This window comes from Anomaloglossus baeobatrachus, chromosome 9 (assembly GCF_048569485.1).
Source record: "Anomaloglossus baeobatrachus isolate aAnoBae1 chromosome 9, aAnoBae1.hap1, whole genome shotgun sequence".
Classification (NCBI taxonomy): Eukaryota; Metazoa; Chordata; class Amphibia; order Anura; family Aromobatidae; genus Anomaloglossus; species Anomaloglossus baeobatrachus.
The window spans coordinates 27,114,190-27,127,748 of NC_134361.1; the positions used below are offsets into that span (position 1 = coordinate 27,114,190).

The window sequence follows — 13,559 nt, forward strand, 5'->3', positions numbered from 1 at the left end:
TGGCTTCTCTGCCAAAAGAACCCTTGCAAGTGTAAATTTAATATCTTTATTTTACCCAACAGTGTTCCTGACGCACCTCATGAGCCAGACCCTGAGCCTTATGAACCTTCACCTCCAAAGCTGATACCACTGGATGAGGTACATTGTAAACTGCTTCTATTCACAATCCAGATATCTTCTATCGCTTTCTTGGTAACATCAATTCCTTTCTGACTTGCTTAAAGAATAAAATGGACCAATTTATTTTTAATTTTTTTGTAGGATTGTTCCATAGACGATGGGTCGTATATTGAGCCTATGGATCAGAGTGGAGCGTCTCAATCACCAGATTTGACTGGCGGTGCTAAATTACCTCCTGTGCTCGCTAACTTAATGGGTAGCATGGGTAACACAAAGGCCCAAACCAGTCCCTTGCCAGACGCTATGCAGGAGATCTTGACTTCCATAATGGTAAGAAAACAAACGTGTGGCTTGCGGGGGTCAGTCGTTAATACTGTTTCTGCTAGCGAATTTTAGTACATTAGTAATTTATAGATGACATATTTTTTTTTATCTTATCTAAGACTGCCCAGGGTAATGCAAAGACCGAAGATTTGATGAAACAGCCAGATTTCTCCGATAAGATAAAACAACTTCTGGGCTCACTTCAAAGTCAGGCGCAGAATCAGAACCAGTCACCACCAGGACCACGTAAGTCTCAGCAAGGGGCATAGGATTAGTATGTGTCTGTCCTCTTCCATATACAGCGCATTGGAAATGAATTACCACCCCCTCCCCCCTTGGCTTTTTACCCATTTTGTTACATTACAACCTGTGTTTAAATATTTTTGCAATCCAATTTGTGTTTGATGCATCAGCATTTGATAGTTAAGTTTGGAAATGGGCAAAATTTTAATTTATGGGATAACATAAATAATAATTGTCATGTGCATATCTATTCATCTCTTCTGCTATGATGTCCCAAAAAAAAATTTTTGTCGCTCCATTGGGAGACCCAGACAATTGGGTGTATAGCTTCTGCCTCCGGAGGCCACACAAAGTAATTACACTTTACACAATTCTGGTGCATATTACCTTCATAAACCACATACTTAGTTTGCACACAGGTGAACATCCTTTCACTAAGTGTTCCGGGGACTGTTGGTATATACACACACCTTTACTTAAAGGCCACATAGGCTGCAACACCATTAAGCAAGAGGCTCCACTAACCAAACAATTTATGAAGAGCAAGTAGATCTCCAAAAAACACCATGAAGATCAAGGAGATCTTCAAACATGTCAGAGACAAAGTTGTTAACTACAAGTCAGGGTTGTGTTCTAACAAAATATCCCAGTCTCTGATGATCCCCGGAGCACCGTCAAATCCATTATCATCAAATGAAAAGAACATGGAAACACAACAAACCTTCCCATAGTGAGCCGCCCACCAAAACTCTCAGCCTGGGTAAGGAGGGTATTAACCAAAGAGGCAGCAGAAAGACCAAAGGTAACCCTTTAGGAGCTGCAGAGTTCCCAGAGACTGGAGTACCTCTCCATACGACCACAATAAGCTGTACACTCCATAGTCGACCTTAATTGAAGAGTGGCCAGAAAAAGCCTTTACTTACAGCCTAAAATTGAAAAGCTCGTTTTGATTTTGCCACAATACATGTGCTAGACTCCTCAAACGAATGGAGGAAGGTGCTGTGCTCAGATGAGACCAAGAGTGAACTTTTTGGCCATCAAGGTAAATGCTATGTCTGGCGCGAAGAAACACAGCTCATCACTCAAATACCCTCCCCACAGTGAGATGTGGTGGTGGTGGCGGCATCATGCTGTGGGGAGGTTTCTCTGCAGCAGGGACAACAGGCAAAATGGTCTGGGTCAAGGGGAAGATGGATGGTGAGAAATACAGGGATATTTTTGAGCAAGATTTAGTTTAGTCAAATGCTAAAAAATCCACATGCTGTGTCTATTCTCTGCTGCAAATTTGCAAGGAAAAAAAAGGGGGGGGAAGCAACATATCCTCAAAACTTCAGAATTCTCATTGACTTTGCTGGCATAAGGATTTGCATGCAGGTTTGTGACAAAACGCATAAAAAATGGGATAAAAACGCACTGTGTGCACGTAGCCTAAATGTACTGAGTGGCCGAATCAAAGCCCAGACCTTAATCCAATGGAGAATCTGTGAAGAGACTTGAAGATCGCTGTTCACCAGAAGAATCCATCTAACTTGGAAGGAGCTGGAGCAGTTTTGCCTTCAGGAATAGACGAAAACACCAGTGCCAAGATATGGAAAGCTCCGAGACTTATCCACAGCGATTTGCAGCTGTAATTGCCGCAAAAATGGCTCTACAAAGTACTGACTTTAGGGGGTGAATAGTTATGCACACCAAAGCTTTTGAGTTATTGTGTCCTCATTGTTTGTTTCACAATAAAAAGTAAAAACAATGTTCACAGTTGTAGGCATGTATTTTTACATGAACTGATGCACACCCTAAAGAACCCGTGAAACAAGGGGGGGCTATGAATACTTCTGCAAGGCACTGTATAGTTTGTATGGCCAATAGACTTTTTGAGAAAATTAACAAAACATCGAGGCTAAAAGGCACGTGATTATAAAAAGGGAAAGACCGCGCTAAATAGGAATGACGGCATCTGAAGAGTTTATTAGAATTATTAAGTCTTCTAATCAGTCATCCAATAGTATTTTGTGTGTAAATACCTACAATCGTATATTGCTTTTATTTTTATAGCTGTACCAGGAATGGCCGGACCATTGCCGGCCAACAATGGCTTCCCACCACCAGCACCAAAAAATACACAGCTGCCACCACCGCCTGAACACTTTCCCCCCCCTGGCGGACCATACCCAGGTATGCTTTGTTTGAATATTTTTTTTTTATTTTTTTTCCTTCCCCCATAAATTGTCTGGAACCACCACATATTTTGTCAAGGGAGGAATTTTGGTGAAGACTGCTAATGGAGTCTTCGTTTGGGATATCCAGAGACTGTGCCGTATTAGCTGTATATCAGTGCCGATATATCAATGCATCAGACAATAAACACACAGACATGCTTTCTCCTTGAGCTAGCGTCATCAATTGAACTCGTGTATTGGATAGATTCAATTATACAATATGCATGAATAACCTTGAAGCTAAACAGGGAGTTTTCCACAACTTAATTTCTCACAGCACATTGTTTCTTGTACATTCTTTCTGTGTGAAGCTACTGATAAGACTTTTACTCATTATTAAGAGACTTTCATAGTTTGTACATCTGTTCTCATTCTTGGTATCCCCTTCATGACTATACAACGTTAAATTATATTATGGGTCTATGCGATGGCTACATAGACAGACATAATTATGCAACTACATCTACATTTTGATTATTTATATACACAGATATTCTTATTACGTTTGAACAAACAAGCTATAACTCAGACGACATCCACAATTTCACCCCTCCCCTCATTGTACTATTTGTGATTATTGAAAAATGTCCTTTCCAACAACGACGTATTATAATTATCTGGGCCGCAGCTACCCGAAAAAGTATCCTCCATTTATGGGCACAAAATACAGTCCCCACTTTAACTTTTATATCCAGAAAGATGAATTACTTATTTCAAATGGAGTGCATTGAATCTCTATTACATAAAAACAAAAGAACAGAACTTTTCTTTTTCACATGGTCACACTATAGCGATACACAACCACTCTCTCGGTACGCCAATCGATGCGCGAATGCTTCCAATTTACCGACTGGTATAAGACAACTCATTGCAGGTACCACACCGGTTAGGCTTGGCTAAGAGGATACTACAAATATGTTTTGTGCCTGGGGAAAGGGGAAAAGAGGGGGGGGGGAGTGATTGTGGGAGTTCTAGATTTGGTAGGTTAGTTAAGAATACACCGTCTTATAACTTGCATAATCAAAGTTGCATCTGATATTTCCGAAATTGCATCTAACTTTACACACTGTACATGTATAATGATTTCTTTTCAATAAAGATGGTTTATAAATAAAAAAAAGAAAAATGTCCTTTCTTCAGCGCTCTATTGGGAGACCCAGACGATTGGGGTATAGCTACTGCCCTCTGGAGGCCACACAAAGCACTACATTAAAAGTGCAAGGCCCCTCCCCCTCTGGCTATACCCCCCCGTGGTATCACGGGTACTCCAGTTTTAGCTTTGTGTGCGAAGGAGGTCAGACATTCCATGCATAGCTCCACAGATTTTAGTCAGCAGTAGCTGCTGACTAGTTCGGATGGAAGAAAAGAGGACACATATAGTGTCCCCAGCATGCTCCCTTCTCACCCCTGGATGGTGTTGTAAGGTTGAGGTACCTATTGCTGGTACAGGGCTGGAGCCCCACATGCTGTTTTCCTTCCACATCCCCTTGGGGGCTCTGTGGAAGTGGGATCCTGCCGGCCTCTCAGCTCTGACGCCGGGCTCCATCCACAGACCCATTAGAACCTGATGGATACGGAGCAGGAGTACCATCAGGGACCGGGCCCTGCATCATACAGGTACTCTGTGTCCCCGGCAGGCACAGACACATTCCGGGCTGGCTGGGTGTTGTAGTGCGCCGGGGACCGTACACTGAGCTGGTGTTCCTACAGTTATCTGGGGGACTTTGTGTTCTGGGAACGCAGCGCCGACCCTCACTGGACCGGGCGGCGCTGCTGTGACTTGTGGTGCGCCGGGGATACGCCGACCGCGCTTTTACGGCGGCGGCGTTTATAACTCTAGTCCCCGGCTTTTGGGCCTAGGACGCCGGCAGCTCCGATCGTTCCCGCCCCCACCCTGTCAATCAGGGTAGGGGAGAGACGCTGTTTCACGGCAGCGAGGAGGGCTGGAGCCTGATTTACATGCTCCAGCCCTCTCACTAGGCACAGAGGGAAGCAGGCTTCCCGCTCTTGGTCAGGAACGCCCAGGGCCCGCCCCCCTTCTTCTCTCAGGACGCCGGCAGCCATTACATGCATGTCTGGCTGGAGGAAGGACGCAAGGCTCTGGGAGACCTAGACTGAGGGGCTTTGGAAGACCACACACCCGCTCTTAAGCGGGCGGTAAGCGGCTTTTCAGCTGGCCCCTCTAGTGCCTCAGTGTATGTTAGTGTATTGTGTCACTGGACATAGTTATTTATTGATTTATTGCACTGTGAGGTCGCTTCCTGGCTGAATACCCCAGATCGCTCTGAGGAGGCAGCAACATGTCATCCACAAGACGCAAAGCTGCCAAGGCTAGGGCTGTGTGCACTGCGTGTGCTGCATGTGGGGCTGCTCTACCAGCAGGCTCCAAGGACCCCCATTGTGTGCAATGCTCAGATCCGGTGCTGCTTCGCCAGCCGGAGTCAGGAGAGATAGTGACCCAGGCTGAGACGCCTGTAAGTCCTGCCCCGGTGTCGGGGACAGACTTTGCAGTTTTTGCGGTTAATATGTCTGTGACTATGGCAAAAATCCTGGAAACTTTGCAATCCATGCCTGGGGCTCAGTCTATGGACACGGCGAGGTCTATGTCCTCTAATCCTCCGCAGTTGGATTTAATCCAGACTGCAAGGGGGTCCCCGGCTTCTCAGGATGAGTATAATGACTCAGATGATTGCCCCAGCCACCCCAAGCGGGCTCGCTGGGAAAGACCCTCAACGTCATCACACTGCTCAGGGTCTCAGCGCAATCAGTCTCCCTGTGATGTGTCTGAAGAGAGTGATCAGGAGTCTAATCCTGGAACCCCTCTCAATCTGGATACCCCGGATGGGGACGCCATGGTAAACGATCTTATCTCAGCCATCAATAGGCTGTTAGATATTTCTCCCCCAGCCCCTTCAGCAGAAGAGGCAGCGGCAGAGCAGGAGAAATTTCGTTTCCTATATCCCAAGCGTAAATTAAGTGCTCTGTTGGATCACTCTGACTTCAGAGAATCAATCCAGAAACACGACGCTCATCCAGAAAAGCGTTTCTCTAAACGTTCTAAGGATACACGTTATCCTTTCCCCCCTGATGTGGTCAAGCGCTGGACCCAGTGTCCAAAGGTGGACCCCCCGATTTCCAAGCTTGCAGCTAGATCCATAGTTGCAGTGGAGGATGGCGCTTCACTTAAGGATGCCAATGACAGACAGATGGACCTTTGGTTAAAATCTGTCTATGAAGCTATCGGCGCGTCGTTTGCTCCAGCATTCGCAGCCGTATGGGCACTCCAAGCTATTTCAGCTGGTTTAGCAAAAGTGGATGCTATCTTACATCCAGCGGTGCCGCAAGTGGCGTCCCTTACCTCGCAGATGTCCGCGTTTGCGTCTTACGCTATCAATGCGGTCCTAGAATCTACCAGTCGCACCTCAATGGCGTCCGCCAATTCGGTAGTTTTGCGCAGAGCCTTGTGGTTAAAGGACTGGAAAGCAGATGCTGGTTCCAAAAAATGTTTAACCAGCTTGCCTTTATCTAGAGATAGACTGTTTGGCGAGCCATTGGCTGACATCATTAAACAGTCCAAGGGTAAAGACTCCTCTTTACCCCAGCCCAGATCAAGCAAACCTCAGCAGAGAAAGTGGCAGCAGAAGTTTCAGTCCTTTCGAGGTTCGGGCAAAACACAATTCTCCTCGTCCAAAGGGACTCAGAGGACGCAAAGAAACTCAGATTCCTGGCGGGCTCATTCACGCCCCAAGAAAGCAAATGGAGGAACCGCTTCCAAAGCGGCTACCTCATGACTTCCAGTCCCCTCCCTCCGCATCTCCGGTCGGGGGCAGGCTCTCCCGCTTTTACGACACTTGGTTGTCACAGGTCAAAGACCGGTGGGTGACAGACATTTTGTCGCGCGGGTACAGAATCGAGTTCAGTTCTCGTCCTCCAGCTCGGTTCTTCAGAACCTCCCCACATCCAGACCGTGTAGATGTACTGCGGCAGGCGGTGGACTCCCTAAGAGCGGAAGGAGTAGTGGTTCCTGTACCGTCTCAGGAACAAGGGAGAGGGTTTTACTCCAATCTCTTTGTGGTGCCAAAAAAGGACGGCTCGTTCCGTCCTGTTCTGGACCTAAAACTGCTCAACAAACATGTGCACGCCAGACGGTTCCGGATGGAAACCCTCCGTTCTGTCATTGCCTCAATGTCTCAAGGAGACTTCCTTGCCTCAATAGACATCAAAGATGCTTATCTCCACGTGCCAATTGCTACAGAACATCAACGTTTTCTACGTTTTGTGATAGGAGACGACCATCTTCAGTTCGCAGCTCTGCCATTCGGTCTGGCGACAGCCCCCCGGGTCTTCACCAAGGTCATGGCGGCGGTGGTAGCAGTCTTGCACTCTCAGGGACACTCGGTGATCCCTTACCTAGACGATCTACTTGTCAAGGCACCCTCTCAAGAGGCATGCCAACTCAGTCTACAGGCTACGCTGGAGACTCTCCAGACTTTTGGATGGATCATCAACTTTCCAAAGTCAAATCTGTCACCGACACAGTCACTAACGTATCTTGGCATGGAGTTCCATACTCGAGCAGCGAGAGTGAAGCTTCCGCTAAACAAGCAGCGGTCCCTACAGACAGGGGTGCAATCTCTCCTTCAGGGCCAGTCGCACCCCTTACGGCGCCTCATGCACTTCCTAGGGAAGATGGTGGCAGCCATGGAAGCAGTTCCCTTTGCGCAGTTTCATCTGCGTCCACTTCAATGGGACATTCTCCGTCAATGGGACGGGAAGACGACTTCCCTGGACAGGAAAGTCTCTCTTTCCCAGACGGCCAAGGACTCTCTACAATGGTGGCTCCTTCCCACCTCATTGTCTCAGGGAAGATCCTTCCTGCCTCCATCCTGGGCAGTGGTCACGACAGATGCGAGTCTGTCGGGGTGGGGAGCAGTGTTTCTACACCACAGGGCTCAGGGGACGTGGACTCCGCAAGAGTCCACCCTTCAGATCAATGTTCTGGAAATCAGGGCAGTGTATCTTGCCCTACTAGCCTTTCAACAGTGGCTGGAAGGAAAGCAGATCCGAATCCAGTCGGACAACTCCACAGCGGTGGCATACATCAACCACCAAGGAGGGACGCGCAGCCGGCAAGCCTTTCAGGAAGTCCGGCGCATTCTGAATTGGGTGGAGGACACAGCATCCACCATCTCCGCGGTTCACATCCCAGGCGTAGAAAACTGGGAAGCAGACTTCCTCAGTCGCCAGGGTATGGACGCAGGGGAATGGTCCCTTCACCCGGACGTGTTTCAGGAAATCTGTCGCCGCTGGGGGGTGCCGGACGTCGACCTAATGGCGTCTCGGCACAACAACAAGGTCCCGGCATTCATGGCGCGGTCGCGCGATCAAAGAGCTCTGGCGGCAGACGCCTTGGTGCAAGATTGGTCGCAGTTCCGCCTCCCATATGTATTTCCGCCTCTGGCACTCTTGCCCAGAGTGTTACGCAAGATCAGATCCGATTGCAGCCGCATCATACTCGTCGCCCCAGACTGGCCGAGGAGATCGTGGTATCCGGATCTGTGGCATCTCACGGTCGGCCGACCGTGGTCACTTCCAGACCGTCCAGACCTGCTGTCTCAAGGGCCGTTTTTCCATCAGAATTCTGCGGCCCTAAACCTGACTGTGTGGCCATTGAGTCCTGGATCCTATCGTCAACAGGCTTATCACAGGGAGTGGTAGCCACAATGAGACAAGCTAGGAAGTCAACTTCTGCTAAGATCTACCACAGAACGTGGAAGATTTTCTTAACCTGGTGCTCTGCTCAGGGAGTGTCTCTCTGGCCATTTGCATTGCCCACTTTTCTGTCTTTCCTGCAATCAGGGTTGGAAAAGGGCTTGTCGCTCAGCTCCCTTAAAGGGCAAGTCTCGGCACTATCCGTGTTTTTTCAGAAGCGTCTAGCACGTCTTCCTAAGGGGCGCACGTTCCTGCAGGGGGTCTGTCATATTGTGCCCCCGTACAAGCGGCCGTTGGATCCATGGGATCTGAACAGAGTACTAGTGGCTCTCCAGAAACCGCCTTTCGAGCCTCTCAAAGAAGTTTCTTTTTCTCGCCTGTCACAGAAAGTGGCGTTTCTTGTTGCGATCACATCGCTTCGGCGAGTGTCTGAGCTGGCAGCTCTGTCATCCAAGGCTCCCTTCTTGGTGTTCCACCAGGACAAGGTAGTGCTGCGCCCCATTCCGGAGTTTCTCCCTAAGGTCGTATCCTCGTTTCATCTTAATCAGGATATATCCTTGCCTTCCTTTTATCCTCATCCGGTTCACCGGTATGAAAAGGACTTGCGTTTGCTAGATCTGGTGAGAGCACTCAGGATCTACATTTCCCGCACGGCGCCCATGCGCCGTTCCGATGCACTTTTTGTCCTTGTCGCCGGTCCGCGCAAGGGGTTGCAGGCTTCTAAAGCCACCTTGGCTCGATGGATCAAAGAACCAATTATAGAGGCCTACCGTTCTGCTGGGCTTCCGGTTCCTTCAGTGCTAAAAGCCCACTCAACCAGAGCCGTGGGTGCGTCCTGGGCATTACGGCACCAGGCTTCGGCTCAACAGGTGTGTCAGGCAGCTACCTGGTCGAGTCTGCACACTTTCACCAAGCATTATCAGGTGCATACCTATGCTTCGGCGGATGCCAGCTTAGGTAGAAGAGTCCTGCAGGCGGCAGTGACATCCCCGTAGGGGGGGGCTGTTTTGCAGCTCTAACATGAGGTATTTCTTTACCCACCCAGGGACAGCTTTTGGACGTCCCAATCGTCTGGGTCTCCCAATAGAGCGCTGAAGAAGAAGGGAATTTTGTTACTTACCGTAAATTCCTTTTCTTCTAGCTCTTATTGGGAGACCCAGCACCCGCCCTGTTGTCCTTCGGGATTGTTTTTGCTGTTTGCGGGTACACATGTTGTTCATGTTGAACGGTTTTTCAGTTCTCCGATGTTACTCGGAGTTAATTTGTTTAAACCAGTTGTTGGCTTCCTCCTTCTTGCTTTGGCACTAAAACTGGAGTACCCGTGATACCACGGGGGGGTATAGCCAGAGGGGGAGGGGCCTTGCACTTTTAATGTAGTGCTTTGTGTGGCCTCCAGAGGGCAGTAGCTATACCCCAATCGTCTGGGTCTCCCAATAAGAGCTAGAAGAAAAGGAATTTACGGTAAGTAACAAAATTCCCTTCTTCCAATCTCAGAGCTTAAAGCTATTGCACCCAGGCCCCATTGATGGTTAATAAGCTACCTATAGAATGTAAGCCCGCAAGGGCAGGGAACTCTTCCGTCTGTACCAGTCAGTCTATTGTAACTTGGATATGTATTCTGTATGTAACCCCTTCTCATGTACAGCACCATGGAATGAATGGTGCTCTATAAATATTAAGTGGCTCAGATTAATACTACAAACTGCCAAATCAGAGCCTGGCAGCACGATTGCAGCCAAGTATAATATAGCTTAGAAATCCAGCCATGGGCCATAGCTAGAGACGAGACTAGTCCGGTGCCACCTCGTGTCTGTTTTTGCAGCCACTGCTGGTGATTGGCAGGGCTTTTTCAAAGCAAGAGACCGGTCAATCACCTGCAGCAGTCCTAGGAAACTCTGGCTGTGTGCAGCCCCGGCCTAGTCTATGGTCACCTGTCATATCTTCAAACTATAGTTTCTCTGAAACCTTCCTGGTTTCATTTTTGCAGCCAGGCTTTGACTCATGCTGTCATTTGGTTTAGGAAGCATGAATCCGTTGACTGGTCCGCTCTAATGAAAAAACAATATTTTGTATATTTATAGGGCCACACGGACCCCCTGGCGGTCCACGGATGATGGGACCACCTCCTCCTCGTGACGGTTACTGGGAACCTCCACCTAATGACATGAGAGGCGAGCATCATGAAAGTTTGGGATCAAGAGGTAGAATGAGAGGCGATAGAGGACTTCCTCCCCCTCCCCCACCCCCTCCTCCGTTCCACAGAAGGGGAGGTGGCAGAGGGGACCTTGTATACCGAGGGAGAGGTGGAAGAGGAGGTGACAGAGGCCCTCCTGGAAGAGGAAGAGACGGACCCCATGGAATAGAGCATAGAGGTTATGGCGGAGAGCATCGGGGTCACAGTGGAGAACATCGGGGCCATAGTGGGGAACATAGAGGTCACAGTGGAGAACACCGGGGTCATAGTGGAGAACATCGGGGTCACAGTGGAGAACACCGGGGTCATGGACATGGTGGAGGTAAGAATAGTAACCATTCAAGTTATATTGTTGAAGCTTAATTGGCCATTAAAAAGGATATCCCGACTTTTATGTTATAACTTTTGGAAATGCCATAAATGTTTGATAGTGGGAGTCCTAACTCTGCTCCTATCCCCATCATGGTGAGCTGGCCGCAGTACTCCAGCACAGGATGAATGGAGAGGTGTTTATTATCTGTGATCGCTGTTTACATGCCTCCCATAAAAGTCAACAGAGTGGAGAGGTGGCCACTTCTCATTTAGGCCGGGGCCACACGGGGAACTACTGCGATCCTCGCATGACACTCTGCTCCCGCTAGCAGCATAGCGGGAGCTGAGTGTCCCTGCGACTGAGGTGCGATCGGACCACAGCTGTGGTGGGTGGGTCGGCACTGAGGAGGGGAGGCAGGGATTTATCTCTCTCCTCCGTTGCTGGCTATTGCCATTCTTGCCATTCTCACCGGTGTACCGCGAGTGCAGTGCGATTTTTCTCTCGCCCCATAGACTTGAATGGGTGTGAGAGAAACAAGGATCGCATTGCACCCACAGCATGCTGCGACTGTTTACTCGGTTCGATTAGGGCTGAGAAAATAATCACTCGTGTGCGCTGGCACATAGAGCAATATTGGTCCGAGTGGAATGCGATGTTTTATCACATTGCACTCACTCCGATTTTCATGCCGTGTGTCTTGGGCCTTATCTGCCTAGTTGCAGCAGCCTCTTCTGGGTCTCACTGGTAGCACGCGTGTATTTCGGACATGTATGGCATATGTACTAATGAGTGGATACCCCCCCCCTTAATATCTGTGTGATATTTCCGTGTCTTTATAAAACTCTTCTCTTCTCTTTCCAGATATGTCTCTTCGCTCCGTCTGCCGACACTTCATGTTGAAAGGCAATTGCCGATATGAAAACAGATGCGCCTTCTACCACCCGGGCATCAACGGCCCCCCTCTCTAGTGAATCCCCCCCAAAGACTTTTTTTTTTTAAATCAGTGTTTTCCTGGAAGAAAGCGAACAAGTGACTTAAGAATTCTTGTTGGATTTTCTATTTATTATGGCTTCTGTGAGGCCCCAGGACCTGAGGAAAGAGCAAATCGTTCCTAGTCCTGCCCTATCTACTACTCTACTTGAATAACATTAAAACAAGGAAACAAAAGCGCTTAATAGGAAGCACAGGGGGATTGTGGGAGTCTTGCCTAATCCGTCGACCGCAGATTCGAAAGAATAGAATGTTTCCTTCCTCTTAGGTATCAGATGGATAACATTGGGATGGAGGGGATCCGTATCTACACCCCCGAATGCCACTGCATAAGGAAAGAAATCACATGTGATCAAGCCACCTCCCGGCCATGATTTTTTTTTTTCTCGCTTATTACTCTCCCCCCAGTTCCCCATTACACTTTTTGTCATTCTCCCCGATCCTATCGGGGTACAACTTTACACTCTAAACACTACGTTAGCTCCATGTGACTCAGTGTTGTCTTCAGCTTTGTTTCATTCTCCACAACGGACCTTCTAAGAACGAGTATTACAGCGACTGAACTCTACACTGAAGTGCGAAGACTCCTAAAGACTTGTCATTATGAACTCCTTTTCTGGCATTGGAAACCACTGAATATTTTTGACCACTTTTTTTTTTTTTTTTTTTAATATATATAATGTCAAATTGTAATGATGCTGAGCATCTGTACCATGTATATAGTGACCTTTCTGCTCTGTGTAATGTGCAGGGTATCTATATACTGATAATGCTGAGTGTTTATAGTATCGGGGGTCTACACACGAGAGGAGTTCATTGCCGTCAATCAGTATACAACAAGCATTTTGCTGTTTTTGATACCACTTCAATATGGTGTTCGTCATTAGCTTTTCTCCCCCCCATCCCCCCTTCCTAGGATGTATACAGTGTGTCCACCCATATCCTGTCCACCATCATTATCTTGAGAACGGCGGCAGCTATAGGCATAGAAGTGGTGTCTAGGTATAGTAAAGTAGCCATGCGCTACGCAATGAAACCACCTATAGCGCCACATGGTGGAAAACAACGGAATTAGCATTTTTATCTCGAAAATGGAACGAGATAGAGAAAAAAAGTGTGACAAAGTTGTAGGGCATCATCAATTCAATACGAATCGACACCTTGCATACAGAAATGCTATGATATGAAACCCATGACCCCCCCCAAACATTGAATGCCGGTCACACATATGGCGCCCATTTAACTTTGATGCTCAGTGTCCCCCGTCAGCTGCAATGCACATCTGGACAGCATACTGTATCTTGCTGCACGCTGTGCAATATGGTAGGTGACACGTTTGCACAAGCATCTGTGATACGTCGTCGTAGGTCCTGCAATGTTGGTGGAGGGGTCGCATACACCTGCTGTTTGATGTGACCTCACAGAAAGAAGTCCAGTGGGGTCAGGT

General features: G+C 48.2%; 1 protein-coding gene across 1 annotated transcript in view; it reads left to right on the forward strand.

Annotated features, from left to right (window-relative positions):
* The window catches only part of PPP1R10 (protein phosphatase 1 regulatory subunit 10), a 49,665-nt gene extending 36,882 nt beyond the window's left edge, over positions 1-12,783 (forward strand). Inside the window, exons 15-20 of the mRNA XM_075323414.1 lie at positions 63-138; positions 262-450; positions 564-690; positions 2,740-2,859; positions 10,697-11,131; positions 11,984-12,783. Of these exons, the coding sequence (XP_075179529.1) occupies positions 63-138; positions 262-450; positions 564-690; positions 2,740-2,859; positions 10,697-11,131; positions 11,984-12,090 (1,054 nt within the window). The 3' untranslated portion in view covers positions 12,091-12,783. The remainder of the gene's footprint in view (positions 1-62; positions 139-261; positions 451-563; positions 691-2,739; positions 2,860-10,696; positions 11,132-11,983) is intronic.
* The last annotated feature ends 776 nt before the right edge of the window (positions 12,784-13,559 follow it).